This window comes from Aquarana catesbeiana, linkage group LG02 (genome assembly GCF_042186555.1).
Source record: "Aquarana catesbeiana isolate 2022-GZ linkage group LG02, ASM4218655v1, whole genome shotgun sequence".
Classification (NCBI taxonomy): domain Eukaryota; kingdom Metazoa; phylum Chordata; class Amphibia; order Anura; family Ranidae; genus Aquarana; species Aquarana catesbeiana.
In genome coordinates, this window is record NC_133325.1 from 11,160,278 (window position 1) to 11,180,041 (window position 19,764).

Sequence of the window (19,764 nt, forward strand, 5' to 3'; positions counted from 1 at the left end):
CATGGATGTTCTGGTGTTTCTAAAGATTCTGGAAACTCTGGAGATTCTGGGTGTTCTAGAGATTTTGAAAATACTGGAAACTCTGGATGTTCTGGGGATTCTTGAGATTCTGAAAACTCTGGAGACTCTGGATGTTCTGGGGATTATAAAAACTCTGGAGATTCTGGAGACTTTGGATGTTCTGGGGATTCTGGAGACCCAGAAGTTTCTGGAGGTTCTGAAGAGCCTCGAGATTCTGGAGCTTTTGAAGAGTCGGGAGATACTGAAGATTTTGGAAACTATGGAGATTCTGAACATCCTGGAGATTCTGAAGATACTGGAGATTTAGGATATTCTGAAGAGTCTGGAGAGTCTAGAGATTCTGAAGATTCTAGAGATTCTGAAAGTCTGTAGGATGCTAGAGATCCTGAAGATTCTGGGTGTTCTGGTGTTTCTAAAGATTCTGGAAACTATGGAGATTCTGGATGTTCTAGAGATTCTGAAAATTCTGGATCCTTTGGAGATTCTGGATGTTATGGGGATTCTGGAGATTCTAAAAACTCTGGAGATTCTGGAGACTTTGGATGTTCTGGGGATTCTGGAGACCCAGAAGTTTCTGGAGGTTCTGAAGAGCCTCGAGATTCTGGAGCTTTTGAAGAGTCTGGAGATACTGGAGATACTGAAGATTCTGGAAACTCTGGAGATTCTGAAGATACTGGAGATTTAGAAGTATCCCAAGAGTCTGAAGATTCTAGAGATTCTGAAAAATCTGTAGGGTCTGAGGATTATGGAGATCCTGAAGAAGGTGTTTCTGGAGATTCTGGAAACTCTGGAGATTCTGGAAATTCTGGAAACTGTGGATGTTCTGGAGATTCTGAAGATTCTGTACAAAGGCCTCGGAACGCACATTTAGAGCCCCCCCGTACACTTCTATGTTGCTGTAACACGCAAGGAGAGGCGGGAGTCCAGCTTCCGGCGGGGCCCATTCACAGCAACCGCTCCATCATTGTCTTAAATGGCGACATTCCACATCTGTGCGTTGCCGTCCAATTATGGGGGGTCTATTGATGGTGAAGGTGTATTAGTGTTTGATGATGAGCCCCCCATTCCTCGTCCAGTCACCCCATTGGACACACACTGTGCGTTGCCGTATTGTGCGTCCATTATGGGGGGTCTATTGATGGTGAAGGTGTATTAGTGTTTGATGATGAGCCCCCATTCCTCGTCCAGTCACCCCATTGGACACACACTGTGCGTTGCCGTATTGTGCGTCCATTATGGGGGGTCTATTGATGGTGAAGGTGTATTAGTGTTTGGTGATGAGCCCCCTATTCCTCGTCCAGTCACCCCATTGGACACACACTGTGCGTTGCCGTATTGTGCGTCCATTATGGGGGTCTATTGATGGTGAAGGTGTATTAGTGTTTGATGATGAGCCCCCCATTCCTCGTCCAGTCACCCCATTGGACACACACTGTGCGTTGCCGTATTGTGCGTCCATTATGGGGGGTCTTTTGATGGTGAAGGTGTATTAGTGTTTGATGATGAGCCCCCCATTCCTCGTCCAGTCACCCCATTGGACACACACTGTGCGTTGCCGTATTGTGCGTCCATTATGGGGGGTCTATTGATGGTGAAGGTGTATTAGTGTTTGGTGATGAGCCCCCCATTCCTCGTCCAGTCACCCCATTGGACACACACTATGCGTTGTGACGTCACTGTAGATCTGGACCTTCTCTGTGTTTTGAACCATCCCACCAGACTGTGTCTAATGTCAATGGCTTACGGCCTATCAGAAGGCTCCTCCATGTTGTGGTGTGATGGGCCCTGGAGGGGTTCTGGTAGTGAAGGTGTTAGGAGGTGGGGGAGGGCGGGGTCAGACCTAGACAGGTGTGGGTGATTACCTGGGTGGTCAGGAGCTGATAAGACACCTGGAGGTGGCGGCCATCTTTGCTTAGTGCAGGACTGACCATGGCTGGAGTGATGTACCCCCAATATCCCGTCTTCCCAAATTATGGGCCCCCCCTATCGCCAGCCACCCCCCTACTACAAGCCCAAGCAGCCATACTGGAGGCCGCCCTACAAGGGGCCCTTGAAGCCCACCTTTAATCTGGACTGCCTGGATGACTACCGGTGGGCGCAATTGAAGGCTCTACTCAGCCAGCTTGGCCCGGGCCTGAGCCGCCTCTACACCAAGGAAGTTGGGGTTCAGGTGAACCCCAGGGTGGACGCCTGTGTTCAGTGCTCGCTGGGGCCCCGCACCCTGAAGACCCGGAAAGGGGGCTCCTTCCTATATCGTCCTGTGTCTGGGCAACACGCCGGCCTCCGGATTGTCACCCCGGTGAGGTTCCCTCGCACCGTCGCCGTCTATTCCAGACTGACCGATCGGAGGCTCTTCACCCTCCCCCCAGCCAAGGATGGGGGCACCAGAGAGGCTGCAGAGATGGTGGACTTGGAGGTTATAGAGGAGATTGAGGTCGGGCCCAAGAAACCCACCTTCCAGGTGAGTGGGGGGATGGGGTACCCCAAGATCTAGTTTGTATAACGGATGACCTTCGGGGATCCAATAAAACGGGTGAAAGGATCAGAAATCTCCTCCTGTTCAGCTCTACACATCCCCTCCCCCCTATGTGATGGGGGAGGTGTTCTATAGTCCTGTCATAGGCTGACAAGGCTTCTCCTCCATAGATACAGTACAGAGGGAATGTTGTCACCCCGGGACAGGAAGTGTTACTGGCAGGATCACCAGTGGATGGGGGGGGAAGTAGTACTGTGTATACAGGATGGGGGAAGTAGTACTGTGTATACAGGATGGGGGGGGGGAAGTAGTACTGTGTATACAGGATTGGGGGGGAGTAGTACTGTGTATACAGGATTGGGGGGGGGGGGGAGTAGTACTGTGTATACAGGATTGGGGGGGGGGGGGGAGTAGTACTGTGTATACAGGATGGGGGGGGGGAGTAGTACTGTGTATACAGGATGGGGGGGGGGGGAGTAGTACTGTGTATACAGGATGGGGGGGGGAAGTAGTACTGTGTATACAGGATGGGGGGGGGGGAGTAGTACTGTGTATACAGGATGGGGGGGGAAGTAGTACTGTGTATACAGGATGGGGGGGGAAGTAGTACTGTGTATACAGGATGGGGGGGGGAAGTAGTACTGTGTATACAGGATGGGGGGGGGAAGTAGTACTGTGTATACAGGATGGGGGGGGGAAGTAGTACTGTGTATACAGGATGGGGGGGAAGTAGTACTGTGTATACAGGATGGGGGGGGGGGAAGTAGTACTGTGTATACAGGATGGGGGGGGGGAAGTAGTACTGTGTATACAGGATGGGGGGGGGAGTAGTACTGTGTATACAGGATGGGGGGGGGAAGTAGTACTGTGTATACAGGATTGGGGGGGGGAGTAGTACTGTGTATACAGGATTGGGGGGGGGGAGTAGTACTGTGTATACAGGATTGGGGGGGGAAGTAGTACTGTGTATACAGGATTGGGGGGGAAGTAGTACTGTGTATACAGGATTGGGGGGGAAAGTAGTACTGTGTATACAGGATGGGGGGGGAGTAGTACTGTGTATACAGGATTGGGGGGGAAAGTAGTACTGTGTATACAGGATTGGGGGGGAAAGTAGTACTGTGTATACAGGATTGGGGGGGAAAGTAGTACTGTGTATACAGGATTGGGGGGGAAGTAGTACTGTGTATACAGGATTGGGGGGGAAGTAGTACTGTGTATACAGGATTGGGGGGGAGTAGTACTGTGTATACAGGAGGGGGGGGGGAAGTAGTACTGTGTATACAGGATTGGGGGGGAAAGTAGTACTGTGTATACAGGATGGGGGGGGGGAAGTAGTACTGTGTATACAGGATTGGGGGGGAAAGTAGTACTGTGTATACAGGATGGGGGGGAGTAGTACTGTGTATACAGGAGGGGGGGGGGGGAAGTAGTACTGTGTATACAGGATGGGGGGGAGTAGTACTGTGTATACAGGAGGGGGGGGGGAAGTAGTACTGTGTATACAGGATTGGGGGGGAAAGTAGTACTGTGTATGACATTCTCGGTCTCTCTCTGCAGTTCTTGGAACAGAAGTACGGCTTCTTCCATTGCCGGGGGTGTCAGGTGCGGTGGGAGAGCGCCTACGTCTGGTGCGTTTCGGGAACCAATAAGGTGAGTCTCGGAGTCATTACATGGAATGTAAATATAAAGCTATGTCCCCAATTGTCACCCGGTCACATGACTCCCTGGGGTGACACCTAACACACATGGTCCATGGTTGTCACCATGCAGACATCTATGGTGACAGGAAGTGGCTGCAAAGAGGCTGCATGAGATCAGCAGCACTGAGGGGGGAAGTGAAATCTGGGAGAGACCAGGAAGCGGTTTGATCTGTAATGTGTCAGAATGGAGGGTGAGCCGTGTACTGTCTGCAGAGAGCGGTCTCCGCCTGTCTGTCCGTGTCTCTGCCCATCGTCCCTCTGTCTGCCCGTCCATCTGTCCGTGTCTCTGTCCGTCTGTCCGCGGCTCGGTCTGCCTGTCTGTCCGCGGCTCGGTCTGCCTGTCTGTCCGCGGCTCGGTCTGCCTGTCTGTCCGCGGCTCGGTCTGCCTGTCTGTCCGCGGCTCGGTCTGCCTGTCTGTCCGCGGCTCGGTCTGCCTGTCTGTCCGCGGCTCGGTCTGCCTGTCTGTCCGCGGCTCGGTCTGCCTGTCTGTCCGCGGCTCGGTCTGCCTGTCTGTCCGCGGCTCGGTCTGCCTGTCTGTCCGCGGCTCGGTCTGCCTGTCTGTCCGCGGCTCGGTCTGCCTGTCTGTCCGCGGCTCGGTCTGCCTGTCTGTCCGCGGCTCGGTCTGCCTGTCTGTCCGCGGCTCGGTCTGCCTGTCTGTCCGCGGCTCGGTCTGCCTGTCTGTCCGCGGCTCGGTCTGCCTGTCTGTCCGCGGCTCGGTCTGCCTGTCTGTCCGCGGCTCGGTCTGCCTGTCTGTCCGCGGCTCGGTCTGCCTGTCTGTCCGCGGCTCGGTCTGCCTGTCTGTCCGCGGCTCGGTCTGCCTGTCTGTCCGCGGCTCGGTCTGCCTGTCTGTCCGCGGCTCGGTCTGCCTGTCTGTCCGCGGCTCGGTCTGCCTGTCTGTCCGCGGCTCGGTCTGCCTGTCTGTCCGCGGCTCGGTCTGCCTGTCTGTCCGCGGCTCGGTCTGCCGGTCTGTCCGCGGCTCGGTCTGCCGGTCTGTCCGCGGCTCGGTCTGCCGGTCTGTCCGCGGCTCGGTCTGCCGGTCTGTCCGCGGCTCGGTCTGCCGGTCTGTCCGCGGCTCGGTCTGCCGGTCTGTCCGCGGCTCGGTCTGCCGGTCTGTCCGCGGCTCGGTCTGCCTGTCTGTCCGCGGCTCGGTCTGCCTGTCTGTCCGCGGCTCGGTCTGCCTGTGGCTCCGGGCTGGCTGTGCCCGTCTGTCCGCGCCCGTGCCCGTCTGTCCGTGTCTCCGCGTGCCCCTAATGGACACAGGGTGATTTACACATAGGAGGGGCCCGGGGAGCTAGATACAGTCTTCAGAGCTCTCCAAGTTAAGCTGAGCTCCACCCACCCAAAGTGACTCCGTCACACATCTCCCCTTTCGGCAGGAGACTAACACAGGAGGAGACCCCCAGATGGGTTGATTCTGAAGTTTTGTCAGTAGCTCCAGTCCCCCAATGCCGGTATCCACACAGTACCCCAAACATAGAATTACTCACCCAGCCAACCTCTGCCTCTCTGAGAACATACCGCTGCTGGGGAGAGGCCTGGACTGGCCCTTCTCCCTGGAGTCCTTTCAGCCGCTGGAGAGAAGACAGGGTGGCTGGGCTCACTCTGTCATGCTGTTGGGTATCTGGGCCGACTGCCCACCATCCCTGGGGTATACAGGTGGAGACTTAAAACTCATCCACTTTTACTAGATGAAAATCCCCCAGTGCTTGCAGAGCATGGCTGACATCCTCCTGTCTCAGAGCCGCACCATTTTCTGGGGTTGGGTCAGTGGAGACCAAAGTCCCATCCACTACCACAGGAACTCCCTCTTCTGTTAGTTGAGGGCAGAGGCCAGCAGCACTCTGCCCTGTTGCCAACCCTTTTACTGGGTTGCCATCAGTGGAGACCAAAGTCCCATCCACCGACACTCAAGCTGCTGTTGCGAGGTGCCAATTGCATTCTTTCCCTGGAGCTCCTGCAGAGTTGATTGTCGTGGACAGAGGCCAGAAGCACTCTGCCAGCTCTTCTGCTGGGTTGGTGGCGGCATTCTGGGGCACTGTTGCTGGGAAGGGAAGCCAGCTGCTCCATCTCCCTTACCCTCATCTGGCTGCTGGGATGACATGTCTCTGGTACTGTCTCCCAGGTGCACAGATCTTTGGAGAGGAAAGACTGCTTCGTCCACCCTGGCTGATTGTTGTGGATGGACAACGATTGCCTCCTCTCCCTTCTCACCCCGGCAGCTGGTCTGCTGCTAGGGAGTGACCACCTTCTCACCCCGAGCCTCGAACTGCCACAGATGTGGGGCAGAGGTCTTGGACCCTCTGGTGGCCAGCGCTTCAGCTGGAGAAGTCTCGTGTAACTCCACATAAGTTGGTGTTGGGCAGAGCTCAGTGAAGTAGCAGCTCTTCTGCTGGAGGCTCATTGGGTTGTTCTTCCTCAGCAGAAAAGTCTATCAAATCCCCAATCTCTATAACTGGTGTCTCTGGATAGAAGTTCACCATCTCCTGTCCGTAGAGCTGGTTACTGGTGCTGGGCAGAGCTGGTTACTGGTGCTGGGCAGAGCTGGTTACTGGTGCTGGGCAGAGCTGGTTACTGGTGCTGGGCAGAGCAGGTTACTGGTGCTGGGCAGAGCCAGTAGTGTATTTAGGTTTTGTGCTGCTCTAGGCCTGACTAAACCCATGCACCCCCTAATTTAAATGTGACCCACCCCTTCCTATCAAGGCCACACCCCTTGCTGTTTTAAAACCTGTCCTGAAATTTTTGAGTGGGGACACTAGTTCTGAGGGCCTGGGGGGGCAATGGATTCCCTAATTTGCATAGATTTCCACTTCCTGTTTGGCTATGGGGCAGGAAGTGAAGGGAAATCTTTGCAATGGGACAGGGATGGTAAAAAAATAAACTGACAGGGGCTATAACCCTCCCTTATTCTATCCAAAATGAAAAAAAAAAAAGTGTTGCCTATAGTTCTACTTTACACACAAATTTCTGATAATTTTATAAGAAGATATAACCATGCCAATGGTGCAGCAGAAAACATAGCACAGTGAGGAAGGTTTATGGTCCAGGATGAGAGGACAATCAAAATTAGAAGCGGTGCCCCCCCCCCACAGTTGCGGAATGCTGGCCGGCCGCACTGCTTCCAGAAGCAGTGCGCTTTATGGGGGCGCTAGACTAATTTGCCTCTCAGCCCAGTCCGCCCCATAAGACTGGCGCTACACTAAGAGCGCAAACCGGCGCGGACTCTTTCTGTGCTGCCCCCCCTGCAAAGTGCTGCCCTAGGCCTGGGCCTTGTTGGCCTAGGCCAGAATACAACGTTGGGCAGAGCCCAGTGATTTTTCGGCCCTGATGCCAGCTTTTCTGCTGGAGGTTCACTAGGTTTTTTTTCCCTCCGCAAACAAGTCTATCAAATCCCCAGTCTCTGGAACTGGTGTCTGGGGATGGAGGTTCACCATCTCCTGTCCATGGAACCCAGAAGATGCCATCAGTGCTGGGCAGAGGTTAGCAGAACTTTGCCCTGTTGTCAGCACTTCAGCTTTTGGGGATGGTGATCTCCAGATTTTCCACTGCTGATTCTCTGGCATTCTGCTGGACAGGCACATTCCTCCATTCAACCTCGTATTGTGCAGAAACGGGTTCATCCAGATGAGTTAAAACTTGCTGCACCTGCCGAAAGAGCACTGCTTCCATAGCTGCGGGGGCAGGTGGGCAAAGCACACTGTTACTCTGCCACATTGCTGACTCTTCAGTCATGATTTCAGAGCTGTCGGCTGATACTTCTGCATAGTTCCAGGGAGCCCCTCTGCCGGGTTAGCCCCCCCATATCAAAATTTTTGAAAAAATCTTATGCAGTTTGTTAGATCAGGTTAGATCAACCGTTGTTTGCGTTGGATCTCACACAGAAGAAGCGATATTAACAGTTATTTGCTGGGGGGGTTAACCCATCATCAGCCCCCCTTATCAAAAAATTGACCAAACAGTTAGCTATTTTGGAAGCAATTTGTTAGATCTGGTAAGATCAAGTGGTTTTAACGTTAGATCTCACATGATTCAGAGATTTCACACCAAAATAGAGATATTAGGTGGTACATATGGACGGGCTGCCCCCCCCCCCCCCCAATCAAATTTTCTGGCCAAAAATCATCTAGGCTCATAGATATTCGTTAGATCCGGTAAGATCAAGTGGTTTTAACGTTAGAGATATTAGGTGGTAGTACATAAGGATGAGATTAGATCTCACATAATTAGAGAATTATTAAGTGATTAATGAGGGGGGCTGACCCCCTCTTATCAAATTTTCTGGCCAAAAAAATCACCCCAGCTAATTGATAATCATTAGATCCTGTAAGATCAAGTGATTTTAATGTTTGATTATCCATAATTACAGGGATATTATGGATATTTGGTAGCGATGCACGTATATCCATACTAGTGTCTATATTGGAGGCGGTGATGAGCATTTTCACATGTACCAGTGAGGAGTGCCATTGAGCATACCGAGGAATGCTGAAATTATGTGGGACATTAATCGACAGGTGTGTCCAAGCCCAGTGAAGCCTGAAGCACAGTGCCAGAAGCCAAAGGGAAGCTTGGAGGGCTCTGGTGAAGGAGCCAACCGGGTGCCCATCTAAGGTAGCTGGCTCAAATCCAATGACACGAAGAGACAGCAGCGAAAGGCCAAACTCTTGGACTTCATCGAGGCCCCCTGTTATTGCCTCCAAACCAGTGTCCCATTTCCTTTGACACATTCTGCCTGGTGTCGGAGAGTCAATGCATACCAAACTCCCAGAACTTAGCGCAGACTTAAGCCCAATCAGAACCTCCGCAGAGAGGAGCGCGGATACCAACCACCGAACAGGCCAGGGCCACCACTTCGGGTCCTTCTCCTGTTCCTATCCAAGTAAAGGGAGTCTACACCAAGGCCCTTCTGGATACCTGAGCTTAAGTGACCCTTCTCTACAGAGACTTCTATGACAGGCACCTCAAGCCCCTGCCTTTGCAGAAGTTGGAAGAGCTGCAGATATGGGGCATTGTGACTCAGAACTTCCCCTATGATGGCTATCTACGCTGACCTTCAATTACTCCATGGCTGGGAGTCTGTGTCTGTCTGTGTCTGTGTCTGTCTGTGTCTGTGTCTGTGTCTGTGTCTGTGTCTGTGTCTGTGTCTGTGTCTGTGTCTGTGTCTGTCTGTGTCTGTGTCTGTGTCTGTGTCTGTGTCCGTGTCCGTGTCTGTGTCTGTGTCTGTGTCTGTGTCTGTGTCTGTGTCTGTGTCTGTGTCTGTCTGTCCTTTATTTTGCTGAGAAATAGTTTTGAAAACGGCCCCTAGCATTTCTAGCCGTGGCCATCTTGAGTAAGGGTGGTGTCCCCCAAATGTGCGTGCCCTCTAATACGCAGCGCCCCCCATGTGGGCGTTCTAATATGCGATGCGCGCTCTGTATGGGCCGTGTCCCCCAGGGGCGCGCTCTGTATGGGCCGTGTCCCCCAGGGGCGCGCTCTGTATGGGCCGTGTCCCCCAGGGGCGCGCTCTGTATGGGCCGTGTCCCCCAGGGGCGCGCTCTGTATGGGCCGTGTCCCCCAGGGTCCTCCTATGAATGGAAGCCCCTCCTTACTCTCACCCTCCAGACCAGAGAGCTTCCTGAGTCATCCAGCCCCCCCGAGTCACTGAACCCTGACCCAGATTACACAGGCCGGCTCTCAGCCAAACCAATTTACCTCCTACACCCAACATACACTAGAGGGCGCTACAAGTGGAACCTCACTGATCAATAGATCATAGTGTAATCCTCATGCTGCTATTAGGAAGGGCGATTAACCCCTCGCCCTCCAGAAGGTTCCCCCCCCCTATGACCAGGACATTTATTGCTCTTCGGCACTGTGCAACTTGGTGATTGTACGGTCATACAACATTGTACCCAAATGTCATGTATAGAATTTTATTGTTTTCTCATCTTACAACCAAAAATGTATTTTATTGGGATTTTATGTGATAGACCAACACAAAGCCTCGGTTCACACCAGAGGCGGCACGACTTGCAGGTCGCCTCACCGAGGCGACCTGCACACGACTGCCCGGGCGACTTGCAAAACGACTTCTGTATAGAAGTCTATGCAAGTCGCCCCCAAAGTCGTACAGGAACCTTTTTCTAAGTCGGAGCGACTTGCGTCGCTTCCCTTTAGAATGGTTCCATAGCACAGAACGGGAGGCGACTTGTCAGGTGACTAGGTCACCTGACAAGTCGTCCCTGTGTGAACCGAGCCAAAGTGTCACATAATTGTGAAGTGGAAGATAAATGATACAAATAAATGTGAAGTGTGTGGGGGGGGGGGATTTGTAGAACTTGGGAAACCTTTTGTTTCAGCCCCCCCCATGTCCCCCTTATGTCACTTTGTGTCTATTATACTATTTCCATCACTTTGTGTCTATTATACTATTTCCATCACTTTGTGTCTAGTATACTATTTCCATCCCTTTGTGTCTAGTATACTATTTCCATCACTTTGTGTCTATTATACTATTATTTCCATCACTTTGTGTCTATTATACTATTATTTCCATCACTTTGTGTCTAGTATACTATTTCCATCACTTTGTGTCTATTATACTATTCCCATCCCTTTGTGTCTAGTATACTATTCCCATCCCTTTGTGTCTAGTATACTATTTCCATCCCTTTGTGTCTAGTATACTATTTCCATCACTTTGTGTCTAGTATACTATTTCCATCACTTTGTGTCTAGTATACTATTCCCATCCCTTTGTGTCTAGTATACTATTCCCATCCCTTTGTGTCTAGTATACTATTTCCATCACTTTGTGTCTAGTATACTATTTCCATCACTTTGTGTCTAGTATACTATTCCCATCCCTTTGTGTCTAGTATACTATTTCCATCACTTTGTGTCTAGTATACTATTTCCATCACTTTGTGTCTAGTATACTATTTCCATCCCTTTGTGTCTAGTATACTATTCCCATCCCTTTGTGTCTAGTATACTATTCCCATCACTTTGTGTTTAGTATACTATTCCCATCCCTTTGTGTCTAGTATACTATTTCCATCCCTTTGTGTCTAGTATACTATTCCCATCCCTTTGTGTCTAGTATACTATTCCCATCCCTTTGTGTCTAGTATACTATTTCCATCCCTTTGTGTCTAGTATACTATTCCCATCACTTTGTCACCATCAACACACAACATGGAAACCTTCATTACATCTCCGGTGACCAATCCCATTGGGTCTTCCAGCGGTCGGGTTCACACCATTGCAGCAATCTCTCCCGTTCTTCACACACACCCGGAGCCAAAATGTGCTGCTCTTTAAAAACGCATAGGGCTGACATTCATGGCGCCCCCCCCCGTGTCTAAGAACATAGCGGGGGCAGCCTGGAAACTATACAGAAGCGCCCTGCGATTTGCCTGCCGCACAGGAACTGTTATCCTGCATGAAACACAATCGCAGGATGAATGGGCTGCCGACCGCGGAAACGCAGCGCCATAGTGCGACCGTTCCACAGAGCGCGCCTGACAACTCCACTGTATGGAGGTTCAAATCCGTGTCATCCTGGACTACAAAACTCCACCCATACCACCTACCCCCTCCCTTCTCTGTCCTATTACCATGCAGTTCTGCCTATCCCCTGCCCCCCCCTGTGTCCCCATTGCCACATATTCCCCACCACCCCTCCTGTGTCCCTTTTCCCACCTATGCCCTGCCCCCTCTTTCCCCCACCTACTGCCCCACCCCCATCTTTCTCCACCTACCGCCCCTCCTGTGTCCCTTTTCCCACCTATGCCCCGCCCCCGGTCTTTTCCCACCTATGCCCCTCTTCCCACCTATGCCCCGCCCATCCTGTGCCCCTTTTACCACCTATGCCCCGCCCCCTGGGTTCCTGGTTCCACACTGATTTCTTTTCCGGCAAAGCCACACTGCCACTTTGAGTTGTATAGACCCCGCCCACACTGTAGGGGGCTCTCTGGAGATGTAGTTCTGGGGGCGGTTTATGTCAATGGGAATGAGCGCCCAGCAAACTGCACTGCTACAATGTTGAGCCCGGTGAGGTCAGAAGGAATCTTCTTCTCTACAGGAACCAAGGAAAGGACAATGATGGGATATGATCAGGGGGTGGGGCTTGGGGTAGGTTGGTTTGTTGGCTGGACATGCCATTTAACATGCCCAACCCCCAGAATTCATACTAAATGGGATGGACCAAAATTTTACCACACATCAGAGGCTGTGGGAAGCTTCACTGAAGTAAATTCCAGGCATTGGATTGGGTGGTCAGATTAGTGTATGAACGCCTCCTTCAATCTCGGGATTCTCAGGATGTCAGTTTTGTTTTTCAGGTTTACTTCAAGCAATATTGCCACAAATGTCTGAACGGCTACAATCCGTATTACGTGGAGTCCATCGAGTGTAAGGTAAGTCCGACCTTCATGTCTCATATCCTCCCCCATATTGGAGTGATGGATTTCCTCTACAATGTCCTAATCACCAGCTGGTCTTACATTACTTGATTACTGGGTATCTTGTGGGTACCAATCACCGTCCTAGTGTCTATTATCGGATATTGTAAACTGAATATGTACCCTTCAGATATGCTGTTAATGTTTGAAAACTAATAAAATACCTTTTTTTTTTTTTTTTTTCTTTTAAATGGTAAGTCCGACCTATAGAATGAACATTATGAATCCTTTATAGACCAGATAACTCCCTGCCTCTGGCACATGTAGACCCTGGCCCCTCTCCTCCCTGCCTCTGATGCCTGTGGTAGACCTGGGCTTCTCTCTCCCCTCCACTTCTGGTGCCCCTAGTAGATCTGGGCCTCTCCACTTCTGGTGCCCCTAGTAGATCTGGGCCTCTCCCCTCCACTTCTGGTGCCCCTAGTAGATCTGGGCCTCTCCCCTCTACTTCTGGTGCCCCTAGTAGATCTGGGCCTCTCCCCTCCACTTCTGGTGCCCCTAGTAGATCTGGGCCTCTCCCCTCCACTTCTGGTGCCCCTAGTAGATCTGGGCCTCTCCCCTCCACTTCTGGTGCCCCTAGTAGATCTGGGCCTCTCCCCTCCACTTCTGGTGCCCCTAGTAGATCTGGGCCTCTCCCCTCCACTTCTGGTGCCCCTAGTAGATCTGGGCCTCTCCTCTCCACTTCTGGTGCCCCTAGCAGATCTGGGCCTCTCCCCTCCACTTCTGGTGTCCCTAGTAGACCTGGACCTCTCTCTCCTCCACTTCTGGCGCCCCTAGTAGACCTGAGCCTCTCCCCATCCCAGTCACCATTATGTCTGCCACTATTGTGGAGCTGGTAAAAGCCTTTACCTCAAGCGTTATATGCTTGGCTTCTTGTTTCTTCCAATCTGGTCTCATTTACATACCAATGGCACCTTTGGTGGCAATCACCAATTTCTTGGACACCAGGGCTGATGTATTGCTTTAGTGAATGACAGAACTTGTTGGGGGTCTGAAGTACTGAAGCATCAGATCAGCAGTGAGAGTTTAAACTGGGGGGGATGAGCATGCTCTGCCATATTTCCTTGGCATAGGTTATGTTTAAAAGCGATAATTTGGCCTTCCTCTGTACCCAACACACCCAATAGATGCTTACAGACTGGCTGACCTTAACTCCAACTCTCCTTATTCCAGAGCTGCTTGAAGGCCTTGTACATCTCCCCAAAGACATCACATTGACCTGAAGCCACTACCCCTCCTGATGCCCATAATGTGGGCAACTACCCCTCCTGGCGGCCATAATGTGGACCAACCCCAATGGATGTCTACAATAGGATTAAGAACTTGACCCCCAACTCTTCTTATTCCAGAGCTGTATGAAGGTCTAATGTGTCTACCCCAAGAGATGTCATTGACCTGAAGCCACTACCCCACCCGGCAGCCATAATAATGGCCACCCCAGTAGATGCCTATCACAGAACTGCTTGAATGCCTTGTGTTCATGTCCCAAAGGAGAAAAGATGTCACATTGAACTAAAGACACTATCCCTCCTGGCTGCCATAGTGTTGACCACCCCTAGTGGATGCCTACAGTGGTTTAGACCTTAACCCCAAACAATTCTTATGCTAGAACTGCACAAAGGCCTTGCGCTTTGAAGTTACACTGACCTTGGGCCAGTACCCCTCTTGGCAGCCATAACAATGCCCACCCCCAGTGTATGACTACAATGTCATTTAGACCCCAACCCTAATGCTCATCTGCCTGAAGGCCTTGTTTTTCTACCCCAAAAAGACCTCAATTAACCTGATGCTACTAACCTTCCAGTTGATGCCTACAATAGTTTAGATCTTAACCCAAGCCTCTTATGCTAAAACTGCATGAAGGCCTTGTGTTCCTGCCCTGAGAGATGTCATAGACCTGAAGCCACTACCTCTCCTGGTGGCTATAATGTGGGCAACTGCCCCTCCTGGCAGCCATGATATTGGCCGTCCCCAGTAGATGCTTACAGTGTGGCTTAGACCTTAACCCCAACTCTTCTTATTCCAGAGCTGCATGAAGGCCTTATGTTCCTGCCCCGAGAGACGTCACATTGACCTGAAGCGCCCTCACTGCCAGGAGCTGTGCGGCCGATGCAAGGGCCAGAGGCTTCCCTGCGACAAAACATACAGCTTCAAATACATAGTCTGATCCCGGACCGTCCCGGTGGGGATGACCACATTGCACCCTGACTGCGCCTGGCACAGATGACCTCCTTGTGCCACGTGGACTGGGTGGTGACCTCGCTGACACTAGATGTGGCTTATGGTTTGCACTGAATTGTACAGATTTTTTCTTTTTCCTTTTTGTATAAAATGAGTTCTTTGTAAATAAAGTCTTTGTGTTGAGTCTCTGGGTTCCTCACCCTGTAAGTTGAAGGTTCAGATGCTCAGTTGGTGTTTCGTCATATCTGAGCCTTGTGTACATATCACATGGAGCTTTGTATTGTTGAGGAGATAAAAAAAAACTGCAGTCTTTAAAATAAAAAAAAATAATTAAACCTGTGTTCATGGCTCTTTATTGCCGGGTGATGGAATGTATGCTGAGACCATTTTTAATAAAGATTTTGGGTTAGAGCCCAATTGAACGTTCAGTTTTAGTTCACTAAATACTCCAAGTGCATGAAACATGTGGTCAAAGTCTCTGGATAGCCACAGAGTAGAAAAGTCCATTCCCTGCCAGTATGCTGCAGACAAGACTGTTGATTTCAGTGGAAGCAGTGGTCTCTATGCAGAGGTCAAACACTGCCTCCTGCTTAATCAGACTTGTAGCTCTGTAAATGGCAAAGCTGAAGTTTCTGACCCAGCAGTGGGCATCTCAGACCTCTGCAGAGAGGACACTGCTTCCACGTAACTGCATGCTGGCAGCGAACAGAATGTTCTGCTCAGGCTGTTTTCTAAGGGAAACGAGCTTCATGACTATTAATACCGTAATTAATATCAACAGCTTTGTTTTGAGGCACCTGAAATTCATTTAGTGGATTTAGAAGTTCATGATCTGCACCTTCCATGGGGGGGGATTGTGATGTTGCCAACCCTCTTCACCTTATCTAAAAGGATAACTCCTTGTATGTGCAATTAATTTCTCACTGAATTCGTTTTTCAACAAGTTGACAAATTCAAAAGAATGAAAATCCAAAATAGTTATTAAATTATAGGTATTGGAATTTCCTTTCATATTTGGTTGGTGAATGTAACGAATTTATCCGAAATTACAAATTATCCGAAATAACGAATGGCATATCTAAACGAATGGAACCTAATGAATTAATCTTTTTATTTATTAAATTGTTGCGTTCAATTTGTAACTTCAGATAAATTCGTTACGTTAAAACGCCAACTTTGAAAGGAAATTTCATTACCTACAATATTTATTTCGGATTTTAGATTTTCTTAATATTGCATCTAAACAAATGGAACATAACTAATTGGAATTTTTCCGCAATTACGAATTTTATTTGAAATAACGAATTTTGATCATAACTAATTACCCGAAAAATGAAAGCGACTTTTTCGGCAGTGCCCATGTCTGACTCCTTGTAGTAATTGGAGAATTCTAATAGTGTGCAGTGCTAATGAGGGGTCATTGGGGAGCGGTGCTGGGACTTAACCCTTAGTAGTGTCACTGGGTGCCCATGGACTTGCTATGCCCAGGTGCTGATTTTTTTCCCTTTGATCACCAGAACCCACCCAGAGACCAACATGGTGAGGAGCTGGGCATGTAATCTACAGCCTGGTGTACACTTCTTTACTCTTAGTCCTGGTGTGGGGGCAGGAAGGAGCCCACAACTACAAAGACCCAACTGCCGCAGGGAGCACCAATCGGCTGCTAGTGGTGTAGCGCCCTCGTGTGAGTGCAGGAAAATGTAACCCTCATGCTTGAATCTGAGTGTCTTCATTGGGTCAGGGTTTACTTTAGGTCAGAGCTGGATGACCCATGCAGGCAGAGCTCTGGTGCCTCCCCCTGGGTCTGGAAAGCTGTAGAACCGGTGGTGGCTGTTCCATATTTGGGGGGGTGGCAATCAAACTGGCTAACCCCCCCCACCCCCACCCCCCTATTTGGTCAGTCAATTCACTATTGTCAAATAACTGGGTGGGCTCAGGGCGCAGTGCTCTGCACCCTGAGCCCACCCTTTTTTTTTTTTTTTTTTTTTTTTTTGAGCCAATTAGAGCCTTCAAACTCATCATGTGCTTCAAAAAAAAAAAAAAACATTTCCATGCTTGCGGCACCCAGCATATAGCTTAACAGGGGGGTGATGCCCGAGCGGCTTCCACTGGAGAACGTTCTGGAGGGTGAAGGCTAGGAGGATTGTTCTGCATACTTGGGTGAGCTTAGCCAATCCCCAGGCAGTGGGCCTAGCAGGGGGTTAAGCCAGCCCTTAAATATGGATAAGTCATGCTGGCCGAGGAATTGGGTGGAAGATGGAGTGCTGAGGGGACTGTCGGTGGCCCTCGAGGAGAGTTCCTAGTCTGTTGCATCTTTTCACTTAGAGAATGTTGGTGTCTGGGAGTGAAGTACTGAATTGGAAGTTGTCACTGTTTTTTATTGCTTTCAAGTTGGTTGGGGGAATAGGAATTATGGAATGCCCAAGTTATATCCCCCATAAAAAAATAAAAATAAAAAATAAAGCTCAGACTGTTCCTTGTGTCTGAATGAAAGCTGAAAATGCAACTCATCTGGCTGTGTAGGAGTGGTGAACCCAGTCATATGCAACCCCTACAGTGGTAGTGTTACAGTGGAGTAATGCACATCATTGTTTGCAGTGGTCTGGCTTCTCCAGCCACCTACCTGTGGGGCCCAGACCCACCCTGGACTTCCCTGTGAGAGCTGCTGTCTTAGAGGCTGAGTGTAAGTAGCACACATGCTCTGTTTACTGGAATAGTGGTTGTTCTCTAGCATCTATGGCTACCGAGCCTTATAAATAGACTGTGCTGTTCTGCCACCCTCTCATGTATCTTGTTTGGAGGCCAACCTAACAAGAGGGTTTCCCTTGTGACTGTGGTCTAAACACCTCCTAAAGGTGGTAGAAGCACAAGGTCTAAGTAGCATAGGTGACAGGTAGACACCAGGTGAGGACTGTAGTTGGCAGACTGCTGAGTGGCACCTGGGAGAGGAACCTATGAAGACTTGAGTATACTCAGGCCGGTGACTTTCAGGGTTGTTCACGGGTTGCCAAGCAAAAGCGTAGACCAGTAGCATCTTGTAGTCAGACAAATGATCAGTATTTGGATTTCACAGAGCAAGCTGGGTCAGCATCAGGACATCAGTGAGCAGGAACACCACGGGTTATGGTGGAGCTGAAGAACATCCAGCAATTACCAGACCTTTTTTTTTAAAAGGTAACTTTATTGTACACAGAATGAAATAAAGCAAAGATCATAGAGCAATCCGTGCTCAAATATAACCATAAAGAATATACAATATGTCCATTCATTACACTTGGATCAGGCATGGAAGGAGCACAAACTCAGCACCAACCATAGAAAGTCAATATAACAATGTATACAGCTACAAGAAGTAGTGAGGAAGGTCCACCATAGACCCCTATCTCTAGTCAGTACCTTGATTATGAGGCTGGTATAGTGCGTCTGAACTCACCCATAGGTCCCAGATTTTATGGAATTTATGAGGGTAACCTCCGACTTCATATGTCAGTTTATACAGCGGGAGTGCCGGATTAATGGGGGGGGGGAATCAGAAAGCCATGGTAGGGGGAGCCAGAGACTTCGCATGGTTTTAGATTTTTTTTTAGCGGAGAACAAAACTAAGCGTGGAAGAAGTTCGGAGTTTTGAAAATAAGAGTCACCATCAATATGTCCAAACAGGCACCATAAGGGTTTACAGATATGAGGTAATTGAAGTGATAAAGGTGATAACTTCTGACCACAAAGCTCTATCCGGTGGACCAGGGCGGTCTTTAATAATGATTGGAACCTGGGCAAAAATGTGTCGCTGTGTGATGTTGAAAAAGCGTTAGGGACTTTCTTCCGTATTTGTGGTGCTTAGAGGAGCCCATCGAAATGAATGGCCTTCCCAACACGAGACCGCCATCTTTATCCACCCTGTCAGTACATCTTTCATCCTAAAACCCCTGCACCCCAAACCTCTCCCATCCTCTCCACTCCTCCTTCCCTCCAATTCCACCTGCCTCCTCTGCTCAAATTTGCACCCACCTTCCTTCTATACATCCCCCTCCTTCACCCCAAACTGTAATACCTTCTCTGCCTACCTCTGCACACCCCCCCACCCCCACCAATTTACTTACCTTTGCAGAACAAGATGATGGTCGGCATAATGAGCACAGTTGTAGGCAGGAATTTCCAGCATGCCCCTTTATCACCCCAGTGGGCAGCATTCTGTATAGGTGATGGTGGATATGACCTCAAGGGGGAATGATATACATATGAATGCCATTATAAACATGTAAACACAGGGCCTGCAGGTGAGTCATCTGTACACAACAATAGGGCAGAGCTGGGTGTGACGGACCTGGCCGGGACAGAGGCTGTTGGATGCGGGCCTGTTGCCTTTTGATTATGGGCCCTGGCATTTGGGGGAATGTTGCTCTCTGTGAGCTGTATGCCTGGGGACCCTGGGGTTGGTGTTACTTTGGATTCAGCTCCATGTCCCCCCAAAATACACAGACTCTGGGAACCCTTTATATGCCATATTAGAATGATAAGACTGAATTATACTGTTGGGACACATCCTGTGAGGAGATGCTGGTGTCATCAACTCCAACTACCTGTCTGATGTCAGCTATAATGGGTTTAATGTAAATAAGTTTAGTCTAGGTTCTAAGGGTATTCAACTCATTGTTGTTTGTTCTAATTAACCCTGTGTTGATGTTTATGGTAATGTATGTTAATTGAATGAGCTGATCACATTGTCCTCTATACAATGTAGGGGACGGGACGACTCCTATTGGAGCTCATGTTAATTAGGTTAATTAGGTTTTGTTTGTATTGTTAATTGTAATTAGCTCCAGCTATTGTGTTTATACTACTGTGTGAAGCTCGGTGCCCACAAGTCTGGGTGAAAGGTCATGTCTCAGTCACCTAGGCTGTATAAAGGATGAGATAATTAGCTCATGTTAATTAGTGTCACGGA

At 49.8% G+C, this 19,764-nt stretch overlaps 1 protein-coding gene across 1 annotated transcript; it reads left to right on the plus strand.

Moving 5' to 3' along the window:
* Positions 1-1,950: 1,950 nt before the first annotated feature.
* LOC141129598 (protein ZAR1-like 1.S) lies at positions 1,951-15,248 on the plus strand. Its single transcript, XM_073617696.1, is given in 5 exon segments — positions 1,951-1,995; positions 1,997-2,482; positions 4,058-4,150; positions 12,522-12,596; positions 14,665-15,248. Coding segments are annotated over 5 exon segments (840 nt in total). The 3' UTR covers positions 14,806-15,248.
* The last annotated feature ends 4,516 nt before the right edge of the window (positions 15,249-19,764 follow it).